At 43.5% G+C, this 25,714-nt stretch overlaps 1 protein-coding gene across 2 annotated transcripts in view; it reads left to right on the plus strand.

Moving 5' to 3' along the window:
* SFRP1 (secreted frizzled related protein 1) overlaps positions 1-25,714 on the plus strand; it is a 49,199-nt gene that overhangs the window by 19,102 nt on the left and 4,383 nt on the right. For both annotated transcript variants that reach the window (XM_073653737.1, XM_073653736.1), the window contains exon 3: positions 19,029-19,106. In XM_073653737.1, the coding sequence (XP_073509838.1) occupies positions 19,029-19,106 (78 nt within the window). The remainder of the gene's footprint in view (positions 1-19,028; positions 19,107-25,714) is intronic.

The raw sequence follows: 25,714 nt of genomic DNA on the forward strand, positions 1-25,714 counted from the left end.
GGCAATAGGGAACGGGTCACACATTCTCACGCTACTTATCTCACCACCAGATAGTTCCACTTGTTGCCGCTTCATCAGTGCCCGGATCTCTTTTTGGAGCACTCGCTGCTGGCTGGAACTGGCGTTCTTGGCAACCTACTGCAAAATAAGAATCACCTCTGCAAGACAGTTTTCAATTACGTTAGTACCTAGGGTTATTTTTGGGTGACTCTCGCGACGGTCAATGTCCACAATGATCAGTCCTTGTGCCGGCAGTTCAACTTTACCGACCTTGATGGTCACCCCCTTAAATCCTATCTGTGGCACGGGCTGACCATTGCTGGCGATAATGCTCAGGTCGTCATCTGGGTAGTGGGTTATGTCCGAGTCATTCCAGTACCGCTTGAAGAGCACGTACGGGATGGTGGTGACCTGTGACCCGGTGTCCAGTAGGGCACTCATAGGAATGCCGTCCAGTACCACAGGCAAGACCGGACGTCCCCCTACGTACTTGTCACGCCAGTTTGATGGGCCTGATGATCTTAGGCCTGGGGTTGGCCCTCTACCCCAGGTTGTGCCCGTTTAAATGACAGTACCTTGCCATATGTCCGGGTTGATTGCAGCGGCGGCAGATGGGTCGTCCGTCCTCGTTGTACCTGTCGCTGGATCTCCCTCTGGCCGGTGGGGTCCTCCTCAGTCGGCGCCACGGGACGTCCTCCGGTCCGGATGCCAGCTGGATCTTTCCTGGAGAAGAGACCTGTAAAGACTGCACAGTTCTGGTTAGCGCGGCAACACTCTTAGTCAGCTCTTGGACCTGATGGTGCAGGTCTGTAGCCGGGTTATTGTTCAAAGCCTGCGCATCAGCTCCCACAGGCCCTGCAGACAAGGGCGCCGCGTCCTGGTGAAAAGTGATAGCAGGGCGCCTGTAGGTCACAGCGCCACCTGGTGCCGGTTCTCGGAGTACCCGGATGGCTCTGTCCTTGAACTGTGCAAAGTCCAGGTCAGGGTCCTGTAAGGCCATTGCCCGCAACTGGGTTCGGTGGGCATTGCTCAGTAGACCCTCAATAAATTGTTCAGTCAACAGCTTGTCTTCATTTCCCACGCTGTCAGGGTCTGCCTGTTTAATGGCTCTCAGGGCCTCTTGTAAGTTTAGAGCATAGCCCCTTATACTTTCATGTGCCCGCTGTTTGCACCCGTAAAATCTGTGCTTTATTTCGGCTGAGGTGCGGGTGTCAAATGTGTCTTTCAGGCGGGCTAGTATTTCTCTGACAGTCCTCTTCTTCCCAGGTGACCAGGACTTTACCTCCCTTTGGGCTGCCCCGATTAACTGGGCCACCAGGATGCTTACTTTTTGCTCTTCCGTGAGGGGGTATACCTGGAAGAGGCTATCCAGTCTTTCCCTAAAGTCACTTAGGGTATGTGACTCCCCTGAGTACTGGGGTAGCCAGGTTGCCTCCGGGATATAGGGCATGGTGAATGGCATGACCGCTGCAGCGGTTGCGCTGGCGGCCGGTGTGGCGGTGGAGCTCCCCTCGGTATCCGACATCCTTCTACGCCCCTAGTGGACCGTGGCCTACCTTGCGATGCTTTTCTTCCGTAGGCCGCGGCTCCGCAGTCAATCGTCGGGGTAGAGGACCTGGCGTCGCGCTCCGATGACGTCAGCGTCGCTGTTCCTACCTTCCAGGACCTTGCGCAGCGTCAGTGCGTGGGGCGGAGCTTCGGCTCTCGCGCGCTTTCGGTGCCCCTCTTCTTCCCGTGCGGCGTCCCGAAGATGGCGTCCGATGGCGGGAAGCGGCCGCGGATGGCGGGAAGACGGCAGAAGATGGCGGGAAACGACCCCGGACGGCGGGAAACTTCGCCCCAGGTAAGTACAAAAGTCTTTTTCAGGCACGCAGTACCCGGTGGTTGCGGGCACGAAATCCTGCCGACTACGCCAAAGTTGACTCGCCCCCTGGGCCGCGTGGGTAACCCGGAACCGGGCCTCTGGTGGGATGCTGGGGGTGGTAGTCTCAGTGTGGCGGCGACCCGGTCCGTGGCTCAGGGTGGTCAAACCAGTGGCAGTCTGAGTGTGATAACAAATGTCCGACTACGTCACCCGTGGATTGCGGTCAGTGGGGACCACCGCTGCGCTGCAGACCGCTGAGGCTGATGTTGTATGCGCAGCCAAGTATGGGATGACTCCCCACGGGAGAAGTATTGCCTCAGGGCAGCTAGTGTGGATGATGGGAGTGATGGTGTGAGCGTCTCAGTACTGATGGTGCTGGTGCGGCGATGAAACACAGAGACGTGTGGTGCAGTTCAGGGTCTTTACTGATGGTATAACGCAGACCCTCCCAGGAGTCTGGTCAGTCTGTAAGCAAGTAGGATCTCCCCTGGCCAGGTGGAGTTGTAGGCCTCCCCGACTATCTGCACTCTTTCCTGGCTACCTTGCTCTATGCGGGTAGAAGTAACCCACGTCCCTGAGTATACCGTGTGGTGCTCACCCGTATGGCCGGTGACTTGGGGCCTTCCGTTAGCGGTGCTGGTCCCTTGCTTGTGACCGTGCCTCCGGGCTTCTAAGGCCAGAGGACATGGAATCCCCTGCCGGTTGGATTCTGCTGCTGGACCTGGATGTCCCCACAGCCTCGGACTCCGTGTCCGGGTTTAGTGTCTTCAGCCAAGGTGAGCTTTCTAGCTTCCAGCCTCTGGCACTCACTCCTGCTCCTACAGAGCTCCTGTTGTAACTCTCCCTTTCCAGGCTCTGACTGCTCTGCTTGTCCTGCAGGCTCTGTCTGTCCTAATCCCGCCCCAGACCCAGTTTATAAGGGCAGATTCCTCCCCTTCCAGGTCTGGGTGGGCCGTGTTGCATGCTTAGGGCTCCTGACCAGAGAAACCTCCCACTTGCTCTCAGACATAATATTTCTATTACTGTGGCAACCAGACCCCTGGGGTGCCACATGGGACACAGGAGCCCCATTATTAGTATTAATTATTTTTCGAGCACCATTGATTCCATGGTGCTGTACATAAGGAGGGGTTACATATAAAATACAATTATAATTTACAATGAACACACTAACAATGATAGACTGGTACAGAGGGAAGAGGACCCTGCCCTTGTGGGCTTACATTCTACAGGATGGTGGGGAAGGAGACAGTAGGTTGGGGCATTGTGGCAACTTCGGTGGTGTTGAGCAGGCAGCAGGGTCATTGCAGGCTGTAAACTTTCTTGAAGAGATGGGTTTTCAAGTTCTGTCTGAAATTTCCGAATGTGGTGGGTTGGGGTACAGAATTCCAGAGGATGGGGGATACTCGGGAGAAATCTTGGAGGCCATTGGGTGAGGAACATACAAGTGTGGAGGAGAGAAGGTGGTTTTGGGAGGATCGGAGATTACGTGTGGGAAGATTTCAGGAGATTAGTTTGGGGATATATGGAGGAGGCAGATTATGGACAACTATGTAGGTCAATGTTAGTAGTTTGAACTGTATACATTGGGGCATTGGGGGCCAATGAAGGGATTTGTAGAGAGGAGAAGCAGAGGAGTAGCGAGGAGAGAGGTGGATAAGTCGGGCAGCATAGTTGACTGGAGATGTGCGAGAGTGTTATTAGAAGGGAGGCCGTATTGCAGTAGCTGAGTAGGGAGATGATGAGGGCACGCACTAGTGTTTTAGTAGACTCAGGGTTGAGGAAAGGACGGATTATGGAAATATTTTTGAGTTGAGACAGCAGGAGGTGGTAAGAGGTTGGATGTGTGGTGTGAAGGACAATTATGATTTGTAAAATTATCTGGGCAGTAAGAAAATACTAAAGTATAGACACATGACTATCTTCAATATTCTAGAGGTAGGTGTGGAATATTTGCTAACAAAGATGGGGCCTGTTAAATTCTTTAATGCCCAGAAGAATGCAGAACACAGGAGAATAAGGCCAAGGGTCTGTCTGTGGAGCTCCCCCCTATCATTGTGCAAACACACCTTATCTCTCTCTATAAGCTGGGGCAAGATAAACATTTACATATAAATGGACAGAGGAGGGAAGAGTTAGCAGCAGAGGTGAGAAGAAGTCTTTACCACATCTCGGGTTATATCCTTGCTGCATATACTAACTACTGAGTGAGGTCATTAAGGAGGGGGTCACTTTATCACTACCCTGCCCACTTTGGATGACCTTCTCTACTGCACTTTGTCCTTTACTGTACTCTGAAGAGATTATTTGTATCTACTGTACTTTGAAGCATGAAATTTAATGCTGATAGGAGCAAAGTGGCCTCCCAGTCTGTTTTCTTTCCCTAGTGTTCCCTGACCATTTATTATTCTGGGAAATGGGTCTCCTATTTTTAGTATCTGAAAATCTGTTTGTCAGATTATAACTTACTTTCCAAGTGTATCTCCCAAAGAAGATAAAGGAGGATAGATGTGATGGTATGGCTATGTGCCCACGATGCAGAAATGAAGCAGAAAATTTCTGCAGCATTTCTGCATCTCCCTGGCAGAAAAAAACGCATGCAGATTGTGCATGCGTTTTTCCTGCAGAATACATGCGGATCCACATGCGGGTTCACATGCGTTTCCGCATGCAGATTGACAAGCACTTTCCAGGCGATAGCATCACTTGGAAAGTGCTTGACAACTAGGTCACACTGTATAAATCCATGCAAACAGCATGGATTTATACAGTGTGAACCGTAAAAATAAAACAAATAAAGCTATACTCACCCCCGATGCCCGGCGTGGCTGCAGCGCTGCTTCCTGGCTGGTTCCCGGCTGCCGGCATATCGCGAGACAGAGCGGTGAAGGGCCTGCGGTCACATGACTGTGACGTCACCGAAGGTCCTTCAGCGCTGCTGGCATTCAGAGAGAAGACGCCGGACAGGTGAGTATAAACTTTATTTGTTATTTTATTCTTTTTTTACAGGTACAATGGTACCCAGGTCTGGATGAGAGTCTCCTCTCCTCCAGAACTGGGTACCATCCGCACATAGAGACGCATAGAAGCCGCTTGTACAAATGTACAGTCGCGGTTTCTATGCGTCTCAATGCAAGTCAATGGCGGGAGTTCCGCTGCGCTTCTGCAAAATTAAATGACATGCTGCGGATTTTTGTACGTAGCATAAACGCTGCGGAAAAATCCGCAGCATGTGCATAGAACATGCGGAATCCCATTGGGGACCATGGGGTGCGGATATACTTGCGTTTTTCAAGCGTTTACGTTGCGGAAATTCCGCAGCATATACGCTTGAAAAATGCTACGTGGGCACACAGCCTAAGGCTTGTTCACATCTGAGTTCAGAGCTCTTTTAGCACATCCATTTACTTATTAATCATACTCGCTTATATGGCACCATATTGTTCTGCAGCGTTTTACAGACATCATCATTACTGTCCCCATTGGGGCTCACAATCTAGATTCCCTATCAGTATGTCTTTGGAGTTTGGGAGGAAACCGGTGAACTCGGAGGAAACCCACACAAACACGGGGAGAACATGCAAACTCCTTGCAGATGTTTTCCTTGGTGGGTTTTGAACCCAGAACCCCAGAGCTGCAAAGCTGCAGTGCTACCACTGCCCTCTTTATCATATTTAGTGCAAGAATAATGCAGCATGCAGTACTATTCTTACCATCAAGATGATGAAAACCTTCAGTGACAGACTCCATCAGTGAAGTCCGTTGTGTACCATTTGGGTTTGATATACACTGCTCAAAAAAATCTCATTGAATACTTTGTTCTGTACAAAGTTGAATGTGCTGACAACAAAATCACACAAAAATCATCAATGGAAATCAAATTTATTAACCAATGGAGGCCTGGATTTGGAGTCACCCCCAAAATTAAAGTGGAAAAACACACTACAGACTGATCCAACTTTGATGTAATGTCCTTAAAACAAGTCAAAATGAGACTCAGTATTGTGTGTGGCCTCCACGTGCCTGTATGACCTCCTTACAATGCCTGGGCATGCTCCTGATGAGGTTGCGGATGGACTCTGTCATGTCTCTCACATGTTCTCAGTGTGAACCTGCTTTCATCTGTGAAGAGCACAGGGCGCCAGTGGTGACTTTGCTAATCCTGGTGTTCTGTAGCAAATGCCAAGCGTCCTGCACGGTGTTGGGCTGTGAACAAAACCCCCATCCGTGGACGTCGTGCACATTTGTGGCCTGCTGGAGGTCATTTTGCAGGGCTCTGGCAGTGCTCCTCCTGTTCCTCCTTGCACAAAGGAGGAGGTAATGGACCTCCTGCTGGGTTTTTGCCCTCCTATGGCTCCCTCCACATCTGCTGGTATCTGCTCCATGCTCTGGACACTTGGCTGACAGACACAGCTACCCTTCTTGCCACAGCTCGCACTGATGTGCCATCCTGGATGAACTGCACTACCTGAGCAACTTCTGTGGGTTGTACTGTAGACACCGCCTCATGCTACTGTACCTCTAGGGGTGAGAGCAATGGCAAAATGAAAAAGTGGCCAAAACAACAGCCAAAAAGGATGAGAACAGAGAAATGGTCTGTGGTCACCACCTGCTGAACCGCTCCTTTATAGGGGGTATCTTGCTAATCATTTCTACCAGTTGTCTGTTCCATTTGCACAACAGCAGGAGAAACTGATTCACAATCAGTGTCGCTTCATAACTGGACAGATAGATTTCACAGCAGTGTTATTGACTTGGAGTTACATTGTGTTGTTTAAGTGTTCCCTTTATTTTTTTGAGCAGTGTATATGCAGCAATAGGATTACTCCTTCCTAGGTACATTACTCTACATTTATCTACATTAAGCCTCATCTGCCAAGTGTTTGCCCATTCAGTCATCTTATCCAGATCGTTCTGCAATATCGTAATGTCAAGATCAGATTTTAATATCCTACGTAGTTTGGTGTCGTCAGCAAAGACTGACACTTTACTCTCAATCCCATCCCCAAGGTCATTAATAAAGAGGTTAAAAAGAATCGGTCCTAGCACTGATCCCTGCGGTCCCCACTGCTGACTATGTCACATTTAGAGAACTTACCATTTATGATGACTCTTTGTTTCCTATCATTTAGCCAATTCCTTACCCATCTGCATATAGTCCCCCCAAGTCCTTTCTTCTGTAGCTCCAGTATAAGGCTGCTATGTGGTACAGTATCAAATGCCTTCGCAATGTCCAGATAAATCACATGCGCCGCATTACCAACATCCAGATTTGCACTGACCTCCTCATAGAACCCAACATGTTAGTTAGACATGACCTATTTTTCATGAATCCATGCTGATTATCATTTATTATATTATTCTCTGTGATATAACTCTGCAGGTCATCTCTTATGATGCCTTTAAAAACTTTGCACACTACTGATGTCAGATTGACTGGACGGTAGTTACCTGGATCCACCTTCTTACCTTTCTTAAATATTGGTGCCACATTGGCTATCCTCCAATCCTGTGGCACCAGCCCTGTTACAAGAGAGTCTAAGAATGTGAGATACATCAGTTTGTCAATTACTGAGCTCAGCTCCCTCAGTATCCGTGGATGAATGCCATCTGGTCCGGGGGATTTGTCAATGATTAATTTGCTCAGACCCAGGCGTACTTCTTCTTGTGTTAAACTAATTATATCAGTGTTATGATCTGCAACAAGTACTAAGGAAAGATAGGGGAAAGCTGTCCCTACAGTAAGGGTATGTGCACACGATGCAGAAATGAAGCAGAAAATTTCTGCATCATTTCTGCATCTCCCTGGCAGAAAAAACGCATGCAGATTGTGCATGCGTTTTTCCTGCAGAATACATGCGGATTCACATGCGTTTCCGCATGTGGATTGACAAGCGCTTTCCAGGCGATTTTAGCATCACCTGGAAAGTGCTTGACAACTAGGTCACACTATATAAATCCATGCAAACAGCATGGATTTATATAGTGTGACCCAAGAGAGTGTATATACTTACCTCTGATGGCCCGCGCTATCCTGCTTTACACTCCGTTCTCCCGGCTGCCGGCAACTTTGAATTGAAAGACCAGCCGACGTCAGCGTCACGTGACCCGTCACATGACTCTGACGTCCGCGCAGGTCCTTCAACTCACTGCATGTGCCGGAAACCAAGCAGGAGCGCTGCGCGGGCCGACAGATGGTAAGTATATATATATTTTTTATTTTATTCTTGTTTTACAGCTTTTTTAATGGTACCTGGGTGTGGATGAGACTCTCCTCTTCTCCACACTCGGGTACCATCCGCACATTAGAACGCGCCAATAACGCAAGTACTGATGCAGTCTTGCGAAATTGGCGCGTTCTAATGCAAGTCAATGGCGGCGAAAACGCCGCGTTTACGCAAAATTAATTGACATGCTGCGGATTTTTGAGCGCAGAGTTTACGCTGCGGAAAAATCCGCATCATGGGCACAGCACATGCGGATTTCAATTGGGGAACATTGCTGCCCTTCTACCATGCGTTTTTCATGCGTTTCTGCGGCGTTTACGCAACTGCAAAACCGTCGCGGAAACGCATTAAATACGCATCGTGTGAACTCAGTCTAAGACTAATCTGAATCCCTACGATGTAGCGGGCTGCCTGTTCCTAGTGAACAGACCCGCCTTAGTCCTCGGCTAGTCTGAACGAAGACCTATAAAATTAAGGGAGGGGTCCCTAAAAGAACTAAGGACTGGAACAAAAATGGGACACCTCCTAAACAGAAGTTGTTGCAGAACACAAAAAGACAAACTGACAAAAAGTACTAGAGGTCCCAGATGACCAAGCGAACTGACAGAGATAGGCACCGAAGCACCAGGCTAGCAAAACAGTCAAACAACACTGTAGTCCAGCACAGCCATAAGGGCGGAGCTGGAATATAAAGGCAGATGGTCACGTGACCGCAAAACACAAGATAGAAAAAACTAACAGGAGGGTTCTAACAATCAGGTGGTGAACTTTGATTTTTGCCTTTTTGAATAATGAACATACAGTTCATTGGTGAACATGGATGAAAAGTGCCTGTTTAATATCTCAGCCTATTCTTTGTTCTCCATAATTATCATGTTATTATCATCTTTTAAGGGGCCAATACCATCGTTTTTTTTTCTTTGTGGCTTTGATGTATTTATAAAACTACAGTAGACAATAAAAAAACAAACATTACAATAATCTGGAAATGAGTTTCATAGGTATGCTCATTCCCGACTATCAGCTTGTCCAAACAGATGGCAATCACCCATCAAAAAAGCTAAATTCTTGTTCATCCGGTGAAATGATTTTTCAGCTCGCGTTCTCCACAGCACATTGTTGTTTATAAACAGGAAATGTGCTGCTGACAACATGATATTCTATGCGCACGGGATGATTGTCTTAAAGATTGCTTGGTGCGCATAGAACTGTGGTCGGCCTGTCTATGTAGCTCCCCGAGGGCTCGGTCGCTACAGAGGTATTGCACCTCTGCCAGAGGTGTGATATTCCACTCCCGGGTAAGGATGGAGTATGGACCAGGGCTCAGGTAGCTGCATGCAGCAGACATACCCCATTTCCGGGGGACAGCTCAACGGTGCTCCCATTTAAATAGTAATGCAGGCACGACAGACCATGTCCCTGGCTGGAGTGGGGAGGGGGGAGGAAAACCCTGTGATGTAGGAGCAGTAGGGGACGGTTCCTGAGCGTAGGTAGGAGCCCATTGGTTGCTGGTCACCTGGGCTCAAGTTCTAGAGGGAAGTATAAAAGGTGGGCACCATTTTAGATCGCGGTTCAGTTCAGTTCGGGGTCGGTCTGTTCGGTGGAGAACGCAGAGGAGAAGACAGGGAGCAGAGGCTCTGTAGGAGCTCTGCTCAGAGGCAGGCCTAGAGAAAAGGCCGGGGCCAGAGAAGAGAAGGAACAGAGGAGAAGAGAAGGAACAGGAGAAGGGAAAGAAGTGGCCAAGAAACAGAAGGGCTCAGGAACAAGAAGGTGGAAGGGACCCTAAGGACCAACGTGAATTGGGTGATGGGTCAGGCAAGAAGAGGGTACAGGATCCCAATTTGGTGGAAGCTAATAATCTTCAGCCAAGAACCGGAGGTCGCGACCAGCACTTGGTACGACCCCTTGCTAAACCTTGCTAGGAAGGCATACCATATAGGGTAGCGGGAAACGGGGCCCACGTTTGCCCGCATAGACCCGTGGGAGCTGGACAAAAGCTTGGTCATTGGCGGGGCATGAGCCGAAGGAAGGATAGGAAGGAGCTCTGAACCATACTCCTGAAGTGCCTGGGGGTTGACCGAGTCCCTCACCTGGTGGACACCGCACGGCTTGGGTGGTCACTGCTTGCGCTGAAGTGACCCGGAGCATATGAATTGTGAGTAAAAGCCATTGGACTGCAGTACGTTGTCTGTGTACTCCTTGCTCCTCCAGCGCTAACGGCACTGGGACTCTCTGCACCATCACCCACACCATCCTCTACACTGCCCTGGGGCTGCACTCTTCCCGTGGGGAGTAACACTACCTCAGCTGCAAACACCATCAGCCTCAGCGGTTTGCCTTGCAGCGGCGGTTCATAATAGCCGCAATCCACGGGTGGCGTAGTCGGACATTACTTACAGCACATCATAGACTACCACTGGTCTGACCACCCTGAGCCACGGGACCGGGTTGTCACTACTATTCCCAGCATTACCCTGAAGTCTGGTCCCGAGTGCCCCACGGCCCAGGGGGCGAGTCATCTACACAAGCCATTAAATGACTGACCGTTAGCTTGAATGCAGCTTATCTACCTAACTACTGTTGTTAAACGGCACAGTCGGCACATCTAAGCCAAGCACTAGTTAAAGGGACTCTGTCAGCAGGGTTGGCCTTAGGCTAAATGGTAACCTGTGCAAAATTGTCTTGGTGCACCCCACTCCATTGTTTTTTCTATTCAGTTTGCCCAGGACAGCTTTCTTCACACATAAGGTCCTATGGATTAAGACTGGTATTTTGTATGCCAGTTTTAAGAGGGTTGTCCACTATTTAGACAGCCCCTTCTCATTTGCTATATTTCCACTTATAAAAAAAACTCTGGTGCTAGCGCTGTTCCAGCAATGACGGCATCGGCTCTCCTCAGGCTCGCATGATGTTCTTATGCCACGTGAGCCCTGCAGCCAATCAGTGGCTGCTTCACTCTCACTTCATTTGGACTAAACTGCCATTCAGAGGAAGTCAGAGAGCAACAGCTCCCACTTCTACCAGATGTCAGTTTTGCCAAAGGAAGTGGGAGTGAAGCAGCCGCTGATTGGCTGCAGGGCTCACGTGGCATAAGAACATCATGCGAGCCCCAGAAGAGCAGGTGTCGTCGTTACTGGAATGGTGCTGCCACCTGAGGGGAGTACAAGCTGTTTGTATTTTCTTTATATGTAGCACTCACACATTGGTTGTATACCGCACACAGCACTCACATACTGCTCGTATACCGCACACAGCACTCACATACTGCTCGTATACCGCACACAGCACTCACATACTGCTCCTATACCACACACAGCACTCACATACTGCTCGTATACCCCACACAGCACTCATATACTGCTCGTATACTGCACACAGCACTCACATACTGCTCGTATACCGCACACAGCACTCACATACTGCTCATACACCGCACACAGCACTCACATACTGCTCGTTTACCGCACAGAGCACTTACATACTGCTCGTATATCACACACAGCACTCACATCCTGCTCGTATACCACACACAGCACTCACATACTGCTCGTATACCACACACAGCACTCACATCCTGCTCGTATACCACACACAGCACTCACATACTGCTCATATATCACACACAGCACTTACATACTGCTCGTATACCACACACAGCACTCACATACTGCTCGTATACCACACACAGCACTCACATACTGCTCGTATACCACACACAGCACTCACATACTGCTCGTATACTGCACACAGCACTCACATACTGCTCGTATACCACACACAGCACTCACATACTGCTCGTATACCTCACACAGCACTCACATACTGCTCGTATACTGCACACAGCACTCACATACTGCTCGTATACCACACACAGCACTCACATACTGCTCGTATACTGCACACAGCACTCACATACTGCTCGTATATCACACACAGCACTCACATACTGCTCGTATACCGCACACAGCACTTACATACTGCTCGTATACCACACACAGCACTCACATACTGCTCGTATACTGCACACAGCACTCACATACAGCTCGTATACCACACACAGCATTCACATACTGCTCGTATACCGCACACAGCACTTACATACTGCTCGTATACCACACACAGCACTCACATACTGCTTGTATACTGCACACAGCACTCACATACAAATCGTATATCACACACAGCACTCACATACTGCTCGTATACCTCACACAGCACTTACATACTGCTCGTATACCACACACAGCACTCACATACTGCTCGTATACCACACACAGCACTCACATACTGCTCGTATACTGCACACAGCACTCACATACGGCTCGTATACCACACACAGCACTCACATACTGCTCGTATACCGCACACAGCACTCACATACTGCTCGTATACTGTTCACAGCACTCACATACTGCTCGTATACCGCACACAGCACTCACATACTGCTCGTATACTGCACACAGCACTCACACATTGGCCGTATATCGAACACAGCACTCACACACTGGCCGTATACCACACACATCCCTTACAAACTGGGCAACTCAGCTTGAGACTCTGCCTGTTGCAGCTGAGCCACGCCCCTTTGCATTATGTTCCGCCCATCTTCCCCATCTGACGTTCACCCCAATCTATAGCTACCCAGCTTCCCCTCCACCCGAAAATCCCTCATTTTTCACATCCTATTCTTATGTGGATCCGTGAAATATTTATAGCCATGTTGAAATTATATGGATTGGTATTATGCCACATCACCACCAATGTCATGGAGAGACAAGGTCCTACAACCTATCCACACCAGAGTATTTCCAGTGATTACAACTAAAAGTATAAATTTGCAGCACTATTGAACATCTAATGGATTTTTCTTTTGAGTTGACAATTTGGCTTAAAAAAACCATTGCCTTTGGGGTCTACAACAATGCTTTACTGTACTGGTTCTAAAAAGTCTATTAATTCCTTTTTTTTTCTAGATTTTTGATTTATAAGGAATCCAAAGCATGCCCTAAACTGAAGAGTGACCAAAATAGAATAGTGCCAATTGTACCCCCATCAGGTGAAGTTTTAATGACAAGACCCACGAGGAGAGGGCAGCTGTCAATCACGAAGACCAGTGCAGTAAAGGTGCAGCTGCCATAGGATTTCTCATAGGGATACAGCGATAGAGAGGGGCCAGAAGACTGCTGTGTCTGGTTTCACGCACTCCTGCACTGGTTAGAAGTACTTCTCCATCTTATTAAACAGTGCAAGTTTTTTCCTTACCAGCAGTGCAAGGGTTAATCTGTTCACTAGACGCTCCTGAAGCTTTCCTACCTGGATTGTCTCAGCTGTTCAGTGTTGGCCACTCCCCTCTGCTATATATGCTATATATACTCGCCTCTGGCACTTAGGGATTGCCAGTGTTAGTTCTTACTGCCTGGTTCTGGAGTTGGAGATGTTGTTAGTGGTTGGAGTAGGCGTTTGGAGATTGTTCAGGAGATTGTGCTTTGAGTTTTGTCTGCGTGCACACCTTCACCCTCCCCTATTTGGTTTCTCCTTCCTTTAACTCCTCTGTGTCCCACTCTGTTGTTTCGTGTGTGTATTTTGTATGGTTGGTATTTTCATTTATCCTTGTACAGTACAGACCAAAAGTTTGGACACACCTTCTCATTTAAAGATTTTTCTGTATTTTCATGTCTTTGAAAATTGTACATTCTCACTGAAGGCATCAAAACTATGAATTAACAGATGTGAAATTATATACTTAACAAAAAAGTGTGAAACAACTGAAAATATGTCTTATATTCTAGGTTCTTCAAAGTAGCCACCTTTTGCTTTGATGACTGCTTTGCACACTCTTGGCATTCTCTTGATGATCTTCAAGAGGAAGTCACCGGAAATGGTCTTCCAACAATCTTGAAGGAGTTCCCAGAGATGCTTAGCACTTGTTGGCTCTTTTGCCTTCACTCTGCGGTCCAGCTCACCCCAAACCATCTCGATTAGGTTCAGGTCTGGTGACTGTGGAGGCCAGGTCATCTGGCGTAGCACTCTATCACTCTCCCTCTTGGTCAAATAGCCCTTACACAGCCTGGAGGTGTGCTTGGGGTCATTGTCCTGTTGAAAAATAAATGATGGTCCAACTAAACCGGATGGAATAGCATGCGGCCGCAAGATGCTGTGGTAGCCATGCTGGTTCAGTATGCCTTCAATTTTGAAGAAATCCCCAACAGTGTCACCAGAAAAGCACCCCCACACCATCACACCTCCTCCTCCATGCTTCACGGTGGGAACCAGGCATGTATAGTCCATCCGCTCACCTTTTCTGCGTCGCACAAAGACACGGCGGTTGGAACCAAAGATCTCAAATTTGGACTCATCAGACCAAAGCACAGATTTCCACTGGTCTAATGTCCATTCCTTGTGTTCTTTAGCCCAAACAAGTCTCTTCTGCTTGTTGCCTGTCCTTAGTAGTGGTTTCCTAGCAGCTATTTTACTATGAAGGCCTGCTGCACAAAGTCTGCTCTTAACAGTTGTTGTAGAGATGTGTCTGCTGCTAGAACTCTGTGTGGCATTGACCTGGTCTCTAATCTGAGCTGCTGTTAACCTGCGATTTCTGAGGCTGGTGACTCGGATAAACTTATCCTCAGAAGCAGAGGTGACTCTTGGTCTTCCTTTCCTGGGGCGGTCCTCATGTGAGCCAGTTTCTTTGTAGCACTTGATGGTTTTTGCAATTGCACTTGGGGATACATTCAATGTTTGCCAAATTTTTCACACTGACTGACCTTCATTTCTTAAAGTAATGATGGCCACTCGTTTTTCTTTACTTAGCTGCTTTTTTCTTGCCATAATACAAATTCTAACAGTCTATTCAGTAGGACTGTCAGCTGTGTATCCACCTGACTTCTGCACAACACAACTGAAGGTTCCAACCCCATTTATAAGGCAAGAAATCCCACTTATTAAACCTGACAGGGCACACCTGTGAAGTGAAGACCATTTCCGGTGACTACCTCTTGAAGCTCATCAAGAGAATGCCAAAAGTGTGCAAAGCAGTCATCAAAGCAAAAGGTGGCTACTTTGAAGAACCTAGAATATAAGACATATTTTCAGTTGTTTCACACTTTTTTGTTAAGTATATAATTTCACATCTGTTAATTCATAGTTTTGATGCCTTCAGTGTGAATGTACAATTTTCAAAGTCATGAAAATACAGAAAAATCTTTAAATGAGAAGGTGTGTCCAAACTTTTGGTCTGTACTGTATGTCTTCCCTTGTTTGTCTGATTAGAGTGTTCCTATACATTTCAGCTTCCTGCTACCCTGGGTGAGGGAAGGGACAGATCAGGGTAGATAATGTATAGGAGCATAGCAAGGCACGAGAACCCGGTGTCTCCACCTTCAGGAGTAATCCAGGGGACAGGGATAGACTAGGGAGCCCATAGTTCTAGGGACCTGGTTAGCGCCCATAGCCATAGCCTCAACACCAACTTGACAAGACTACTCTTGATTCTGCACTGTCCATTAATTGCTGTTTTTCATTACGTCTTATGATTTACATACTGTATATTCTTTATATGAGACAAGGAACTTTTTTAAATATTTTTGTCCTCTCATTTTTCAGACCTAGTCTAGATCGTTGGACATGATGGCAAAAAAAAATCACACGTTGTGGTTTCTTCAACCTTATCAACTTTGTTGAACTCTATTTGTGATTCTCAGACTCAACGGCGAATGAGAATAATATGTTGTTGTAAGTTTAATCCGTTCTTGCACTATGACATATATTTATGCCATGAGTGGATGATGGGATTTAGAGCAATGTGCCGTACTATTACAGCACAGTGATGACACAGGAGCTGAGCCTGTTTCATCAGAAGAAAGTGCCAGCTGCAGCATAACCCCTTAGATGCCACAGTGCATCTAAACAGTTTGACAGAGGAGCAGGGCTTCCAAAAATACTGTAAGTAGTGTAGTAGATTATGTAAGCGACCATTTGCATGAACAACTCCCCTTATGGGACTAATACATATTGTTAAAAAGTGTCCTAAAATGTTTTAAATGCAAAAAAATAAAAAAAAAATCTTGTAGTAATAAAAGATGCTTTCTTATGGGAAAAAAATAAATAACTAAATATATAAAATATATAAAATTCTAATCAGGACTATACAATTTATCATATTTTTTTGTGCATACTGCCTCCCTCAGAGAAAATGGAATAAATAGTTGTATGTACTCACAAATGGTAGCAGTAATAACTACTGTTTGCCTTGCAAAAAAAATCCCCCACATGGATCAATTAACTTAAAAATAAAACAAAGTTGTGACTCTCACAATATGGCGACATTAAAAAAATAATTTTCTTTTTAGTAGTTTTCCAGATCTCTATTTTGTTTATTTCACTTCTTAAAAACAGAAAGAAAGAAAAAGTGATTAAAATGTAGTACGTACCCCCAAAATGATAACATTGATAATGATAAATGATAAAGTTGTTGTGCTAAAAAAATACAAATCCTCACACAGTGTTAATAGAAAATTAAAAAAGTATGGCTCCCAGAATATAGGGTCACAAAAAAACATTGTGCAATAGCAAAATACAATAATTATATAGTTTTTGTTTTATGTCTCTTACTGACCCCTAGAGTAAAGGTAACACGTTGCTGCATGCTGTTTGTCGAAAAAAAAAGTTAAAGTGGAAAAAAAACAATGGAGGAATTTTTGTTTCCCATTCCTATCTGATAGAGTTATTAAGATGGCAATAATTAGAAAAAATAGTGAATCATCCTTCATTAAACACCTACTCGTACAGCTATTAGCGATGACGCAAAAGTTCAAAAAGTTAATAAAAGTTAAAAGTGAATATAAATTAATAGCTTTAAGGTTGTAACAATGAAAAAAAAATGTAAAAAAAATCCACAAACACTCCACGTTTAAGGCTGCATTCTTAAGGGGTTAATATAGTGTATCCACCTAATACCACCAGCCTCAGTAATGGCTGCCGTGCTGCCTGCTGTTGGATTATATACATATATTATATGTACTGGCTGGCTAGCTTGGCTCTGATATTTCCTATATGTGACCAGATTTGCTGTTTGCACTTGGCAGACAACTGTTCTCCGTGTGTCAGGGATTGTAACGTGGAGCAGGAAGCAGAAATGAAATCCATTTACACATCAGAGTCTACCAGAAGAGTCAACTCAACGTGTCACCTGGAGTGTGAGTGTGACTCCTTACACTGGAGCATGGAGGGAGTAAGCTACAATCATGTCACGTAATGATAGAAGAGTTATAAGGGATAATTTACTAAACCTATAGGTGAAATTTCATGCTATTATTGTAGGGGTCATTATAAACTGTCGTATATATTTAGTTATTGTTTTTATTTTATGGATTATTAGTCAATTCATAGATGATTTTTACCGCTCCAGCACCCAGATGTGTGGCTAGAAAATTCTGGGTCCAATATCAAACTTGTACTAGGATTACGTCCTATTAAAGAGGTTATCCAGGACTTTACCATTGATGGCCTACCCTAAGGCTAGGTCAACAATGTCTGATCGGTGGGGGTAAGAGACCGGCATCCCTGTCAATCAGCTGTTCCCGATCTCGGCGATGGCCGGAACTGCTCAGTTGTGGAGCTGCACAGCTTCATTGACGAAATAGTGACCCCATTGAACATGGAGCTGATGTGAAGTACCCAGCCACGGCCACTATACAGTCAACGGTTCTGTGCTATACAGCGCCACAACTGAGCAGTTCTGGCCACCGCTGGGATCGGAGCAACTGGTCGGCCGGCTGTCGCACCCCCACCGATCGGACATTGTTGACCTATCCTTAGGATAGGCCATCAATGTTAAAGTCCTACACAACCCATTTAATAAAAGTGGTGCCCTCTAATTTGGTAAAGGTGGCATGGGATTAACTTTGTCACAACTTATAATTGGGCCCCTGGTGTCACCTATGCTTCAAAAGTTTCAACTCGGCACCCGTTTTTTCCGGAAGGGCTTTATAACTGAGATTCTGAGGAAGGGGAGCTTACAAAAGGCAAGTGGTTGAAGGTTTCTGAGGTCTCTTAATTGGTCTCTTCATTGCTATAAACCCCATACATGAGATAGCTGTCGGCCAGACAGCTATATTTCGGTTGTCTGCTACCTCTCCTGTCTCTCCTATACACAGGAATGCTCGGCTGATTAAAATCCTACTGACCAGATCCATTTCTTTCCCAACTTCATCTGTCAGGGGAGCATTGGGGTCCCAGTACACATTAGATTGTCGTTGACTTCGGCCAGTTTGACCAACTTTAGTTTATTGTGTATGTGCCTTATGGTATTATTTTCTTACATTTCTCAATGTGAAACGAATGGGGTGCATGGGGTAGGACTAAACTCAGAGCTACTGTGCTTGCATTGCAGAAGTTCTAATGCCTGTAGAGTAACACTAAGCTTTAGGGTTTGAGGCAACACTGGTCAAGAGTCCAAAAGAGGGACAGGAGATGAACGAAATAGTTAAAGGGGAGGTGGGATACAGAGTTCTGCTTATTAAAGCTGGCCATGGACATGAGGTAACTGTTGGATGTTCATTGGCCAACACCTATCTCTCCCGACACCCCATACATTGTAGACCGAACATTCAGCTATCTCTCCATTACCTCAAACACTTGAGCACTTGGCCGAGTGTTCATGTCTTTTCAACAGAGAGGAAGGAGACAGATATTCCCCTGAAAACAAAAGATCGGCAATCGAAATTCCATCTGCCCAATCATTCTCTCCAGTTACATCATCTGTCCAGGAAGAGTTGGGAGGTCCTATGTACATCAGATGGCTCCTCCGACATTGGCTAGTACAGGTCAACTTTCATTTATTGCATATGGTGGCATCTCCAAAAAGTAGAGAATACCAAAGAAGCACTTGCACAATGGAGCCAATACATTTAATAATAATGTTTGTTTTGTGTCTTATGCAGAGACGGAGGTGTGTCCACAGTGTGACAGCGAGATTAAAGCCGACTCTCTCTATGAACACATGTGCGCCAGTGAATTCGGTAAGAGAAGCTCCTAAAGTAAAGCTGATCCTGTATTGCTTGAGTGAAGCCATGATTGATTCCTCAGGAGGAACTACTGTTTTGAGACCACCATTTCTATGTTTAGTGACAGCACAGTTGCGATGTATACTAACATGGTAACACACCAATGTCTATGGCCTTAAAGGAGCCTGTCACCTTGTACATGCAGTCCGATCTGTGGACAGCACGGTGTAGCAAAGGAGAAGCTGAGCAGAATGATATATAGGTTTGTTGGAAAAGATTCATAATAACTTGTATTTTATTCATTAAAATCCCTGGTGATTGTACCAATGAGTCCAGTGGGTGGTCCTACTACTGTAGTGAATGACAGCTATCTCTGAATGTAGTCATACAGGCAAGACTGTCAGTCACTAGTGGCACCGCCCACTGGACTCATTAGTACAATCACCAGGGATTTTAATGCATTAAAGTTTTACTAAATCTTTTCCCAGAAAATCTGATCAGCTCCTCCTGCTGTAAAACATCCTGACAGCAGGTGAAATGCCATTTTCAACATGACAGGTTCCCTTAAACAATAGATAAGTAAACCATCAGTTGAAAGTAACTTGGCTACAAGATCATATTGAAGTCATTTATCCTTCTTGGGGCTTCATCGTAACCACTTTCCAAAAATGATTAGTAAGAAATAAATATTGATATACCTCCTTATGAAATTGGAGGCACAAAGAGGAGCAATATCTGACCATAGCAGGCTATGCTGCTGTAGTAGGGATCTGTACAACCCAGATTGTTGATATGAAAAATGCATGAGGCCTCGATACGAGAAGCCCCGGAACGTCTTACACCTGGATCTTTGGTGTTTCAGCTGTTTGCAGGACAGATTAATACTGCTGAAACACTTACATGCAGTATCCATGTATTCTACATTGTATAGTAATAGTGCTCACATATTACTATATCGTATATAGTACCCACATATACTACATTGTATAGTACCCACATATTCTACCGTGTATTGTGGCCGTATATCCTACAGCAGGTAGTACCCATATATGCTACTATATAGCGTACCCTCATCTTTTGCTGAGTATAGTACCCATTTATTCTACATTGGGTAGTATTTACGTATTCTGCCATGTACAGTGCCCACATATTTTACAATATATAGTATCCACGTTTTCTATTTGTAGTATTCACATATTCTACCATGCATATTACACAAATTCTACTGTAGTGTATTATCCACGTGGATGTCATTTGACAAACTATAAGGTTTTAAATATTAGAGTTAGGACTGTCCCAAATAGGGTCACCGTGAAGTGGTGGGATGGCTTTTGCATTATTTTGATCAAAATTATGTTAACTGAGTAACCTATATTATTTCCATGCACTATTGCTGTTGCAGGGTATTTGCATATTATGTTTCGGTCTTTATTTTTCTTTCTGTTTAGTGGCAATGTGTGAACATCCACTTACATGCTGCATGCACACCAATTTATATCCCAGTTCATTTTCTTAGTTTTTTTTTTTTTTTTTTACACATTCTAGTGTGTATAGCGCCCACATATTCTACCATGTGTAGCACACACATTCTACTATGTATAGTACACACTTTCTATTTTGTATAGTACCCACATAGTTTACCATGTAGAGTACCCATACATTCTGCCATGTACATTCTGCCATGTACAGAAGACATATTCTTATACTACCATGTATAGTACCTACACATTTTACCATATACAGGTGCATCTCACTAAATTAGAATATCATCAAAAAGTTAATTTATTTCAGTTCTTCAATACTCATATATTTAGAGTCATTATATATATATCATTATCATGATATAGATATAATAGAGTCATTATATAGAGTCATTATATAGAGTCATAGAGAAACTCATATATTATATAGAATCATTATATAGAGTCATTGCAAACAGAGTGATCTATTTCAAGTGTTTATTTCTGTTAATGTTGATTAATATGAATTACAGCCAATGAAAACACAAAAGTCATTATCTCAGTAAATTAAAATAATTAACAAAAAACACCTGCATAGGCTTCCTAAGCATTTAAAAAGGTCCCTTAGTCTGTTTCAGTAGGCTCCACAATCATGGGGAAGACTGCTGACTTGACAGATGTCCAGAAGGCAGTCATTAACTCTAAGTAAATGCAAGTAAATGTTGAATTTCATTTGGAAATCAAGGTCCCAGAGTCTGGAGGAAGAGTGGAGAGGCCACAATCCAAGCTGCTTGAGGTCTAGTGTGAAGTGTCCACAATCAGTGATGGTTTGGGGAGCCATGTCATCTGCTGGTGTAGGTCCACTGTGTTTTATCAAGACCAAAGTCAGCGCAGCCGTCTACCAGGAAATTTTAGAGCACTTCATGCTTCCCTCTGCTGACAAGCTTTTTGGAGATGGAAATGTCATTCTCCAGCAGGACTTGGCCCCTGTTCACACTGCCAAAAGTACCAATACCTGGTTTACAAACAGCAGTATCACTGTGCTTGATTGGCAGCAAACTCGCCTGATCTTAACCCCATAGAGAATCTATTATAGAGAATCTATGGGGTATTGTCAAGAAGAAGATGAGAGACACCAGACCCAACAATGCAGACGAGCTGAAGGCGGCTATCAAAGCAACCTGGGCTTCCATAACACCTCAGCAGGGCCACAGGCTGATCGCCTCCATGCCACATTGCCGCATTGATGCAGTAATTGATGTTAAAGGAGCCCCGACCAAGTATTGTGGGCATTTACTGCACATACATTTCAGTAGGACAACATTTCGGATTTTAAAATCATTTTTCAAGCTGTTGTTATAAAGTATTCTAATTTACTGAGATAATGACTTTTATGTTTTCATTGGCTGTAAGCCATAATCCTCAACATTGACAGAAATAAACACTTGAAATAGATCACTCTGTTTGTAATGACTCTATATAATATAGGAGTTTCACTTTTTGTATTGAAGAACTGAAATAAATTAATTTTTTGATGATATTCTAATTTTGTGAGATACACCTGAATGTTACATACATATTCTACCATGTATAATGACCATACATTATACTATGAATAGCGCCCACACATTTTACTATGTATAGTACAAACATATTCTACTATGTATAGTATACACTTTTTACTGTAAATCGTGCCCACACAGTCTACCATGTATAGTACACACATATTATACCATGTATAGTGCCCATATATTCTACCCTATATAGTACACACATATTCTACCATGTATAGTACACACATATTCTACTATGTATAGTACACACATATTCTACCATGTATAGTACACACATATTCTACCATGTATATTGCACACATGTTCTACCATGTATAGTACACACATATTCTACCATGTATAGTACACACATATTCTACCATGTATAGTACACACATATTCTACCATGTATAGTACACACATATTCTACCATGTATAGTACACACATATTCTACCATGTATATTGCACACATGTTCTACCATGTATAGTACACACATATTCTACCATGTATAGTACACACATATTCTACCATGTATAGTACACACATATTCTACCATGTATATTGCACACATGTTCTACCATGTATAGTACACACATATTCTACCATGTATAGTACACACATGTTCTACCATGTATAGTACACACATATTCTACCATGTATAGTACACACATATTCTACCATGTATAGTACACACATATTCTACCATGTACGGTACACACATATTCTACCATGTATAGTACACACATATTCTACCATGTATAGTACACACATATTCTACCATGTACAGTACACACATATTCTACCATGTATAATACACACATATTCTACCATGTATAATACACACATATTCTACCATGTACAGTACACACATAATCTACCATGTATAGTAGACTCTTATTCTACCATGTATAGTACACACATTCTATGTATAGTATAACTAATAATGATAGTACACACATATTCTACCATATATAGTGCCCATATATTCTACCCTGTATAGTAAACACATATTCTACCATGTACAGTACACACATATTCTACCATGTATGGTGCACACATATTCTACCATGTATAGTACACACATATTCTACCATGTATAGTACACACACATTCTACCATGTATAGTACACACATATTCTAACATGTACAGTACACACATATTCTACCATGTATAGTACACACATATTCTACCATGTACAGTACACACATATTCTACCATGTATAGTAAACACATATTCTACCATGTATAGTACACACATATTCTACCATGTACAGTACACACATATTCTACCCTGTATAGTAAACACATATTCTACCATGTATAGTACACACATATTCTACCATGTATAGTACACACATATTCTACCATGTACAGTACACACATATTCTACCCTGTATAGTAAACACATATTCTACCATGTATAGTACACACATATTCTACCATGTACAGTACACACATATTCTACCCTGTATAGTAAACACATATTCTACCATGTATAGTACACACATATTCTACCATGTATAGTACACACATATTCTACCATGTATAGTACACACACATTCTACCATGTATAGTACACACATATTCTAACATGTACAGTACACACATATTCTACCATGTATAGTACACACATATTCTACCATGTACAGTACACACATATTCTACCATGTATAGTTCACACATATTCTACCATGTACAGTACACACATATTCTAACATGTACAGTACACACATATTCTGCCATGTATAGTACACACATATTCTACCATGTATAGTACACACATTCTGCCATGTATAGTACACACATATTCTACTATGTATAGTACACACATATTCTACCATGTATAGTGCCCCCATATTCTACCATGTATAGTACACACATATTCTACCATGTATATTGCACACATGTTCTACCATGTATAGTACACACATATTCTACCCTGTATAGTACACACATATTCAACCATGTATAATACACACATATTCTACCATGTATAGTGCACACATATTCTACTATAGATAGTGCCCACATATTCTACCATGTGTAGTACATACATATTCTTCAATGTACAGTACACACATATTCTACCATGTATAGTACACACATATTCTACCATGTACAGTACACACATATTCTACCATGTATAGTGCCCCCATATTCTACTATAGGTAGTTCCCACATATTCTACCATGTGTAGTACATACATATTCTACCATGTATAGTACACACATATTCTACTATGTATAGTACACACATATTCTACCATGTATAGTACACACATATTCTACCATGTATAGTACACACATATTCTACCTTGTATAGTACACACATATTCTACTATAGATAGTGCCCACATATTCTACCATGTGTAGTACATACATATTCTACCATGTATAGTACACACATATTCTACTATGTATAGTACACACATATTCTACCATGTATAGTACACACATATTCTACCATGTATAGTACACACATATTCTACCTTGTATAGTACACACATATTCTACTATAGATAGTGCCCACATATTCTACCATGTGTAGTACACACATATTCTACCATGTATAGTACACACATATTCTACCTTGTATAGTACACACATATTCTACTATAGATAGTGCCCACATATTCTACCATGTATAGTACACACATATTCTACCATGTATAGTACACACATATTCTACTATGTATAGTACACACATATTCTACCATGTATAGTACACACATATTCTACCATGTATAGTACACACAAAGTCTACCATGTATAGTACACACATATTCTACCATGTATAGTACACACATATTCTACCATGTATAGTACACACATATTCTACCATGTATAGTACACACAAAGTCTACCATGTATAGTGATCACACAGTCTACCATGTACAGTACACACATATTCTACCATGTACAGTGCACACATATTCTAACATGTACAGTACACACATATTCTACCATGTATAGTACACACATATTCTAACATGTACAGTACACACATATTCTAACATGTACAGTACACACATATTCTGCCATGTATAGTACACACATATTCTACCATGTATAGTACACACATTCTGCCATGTATAGTACACACATATTCTACTATGTATAGTACACACATATTCTACCATGTATAGTGCCCCCATATTCTACCATGTATAGTACACACATATTCTACCATGTATATTGCACACATGTTCTACCATGTATAGTACACACATATTCTACCCTGTATAGTACACACATATTCAACCATGTATAATACACACATATTCTACCATGTATAGTGCACACATATTCTACTATAGATAGTGCCCACATATTCTACCATGTGTAGTACATACATATTCTTCCATGTACAGTACACACATATTCTACCATGTATAGTACACACATATTCTACCATGTACAGTACACACATATTCTACCATGTATAGTGCCCCCATATTCTACTATAGGTAGTTCCCACATATTCTACCATGTGTAGTACATACATATTCTACCATGTATAGTACACACATATTCTACTATGTATAGTACACACATATTCTACCATGTATAGTACACACATATTCTACCATGTATAGTACACACATATT

This window comes from Phyllobates terribilis, unplaced genomic scaffold (assembly GCF_046119375.1).
Source record: "Phyllobates terribilis strain yellow unplaced genomic scaffold, ASM4611937v1 Scaffold_11__3_contigs__length_659146591, whole genome shotgun sequence".
Classification (NCBI taxonomy): domain Eukaryota; kingdom Metazoa; phylum Chordata; class Amphibia; order Anura; family Dendrobatidae; genus Phyllobates; species Phyllobates terribilis.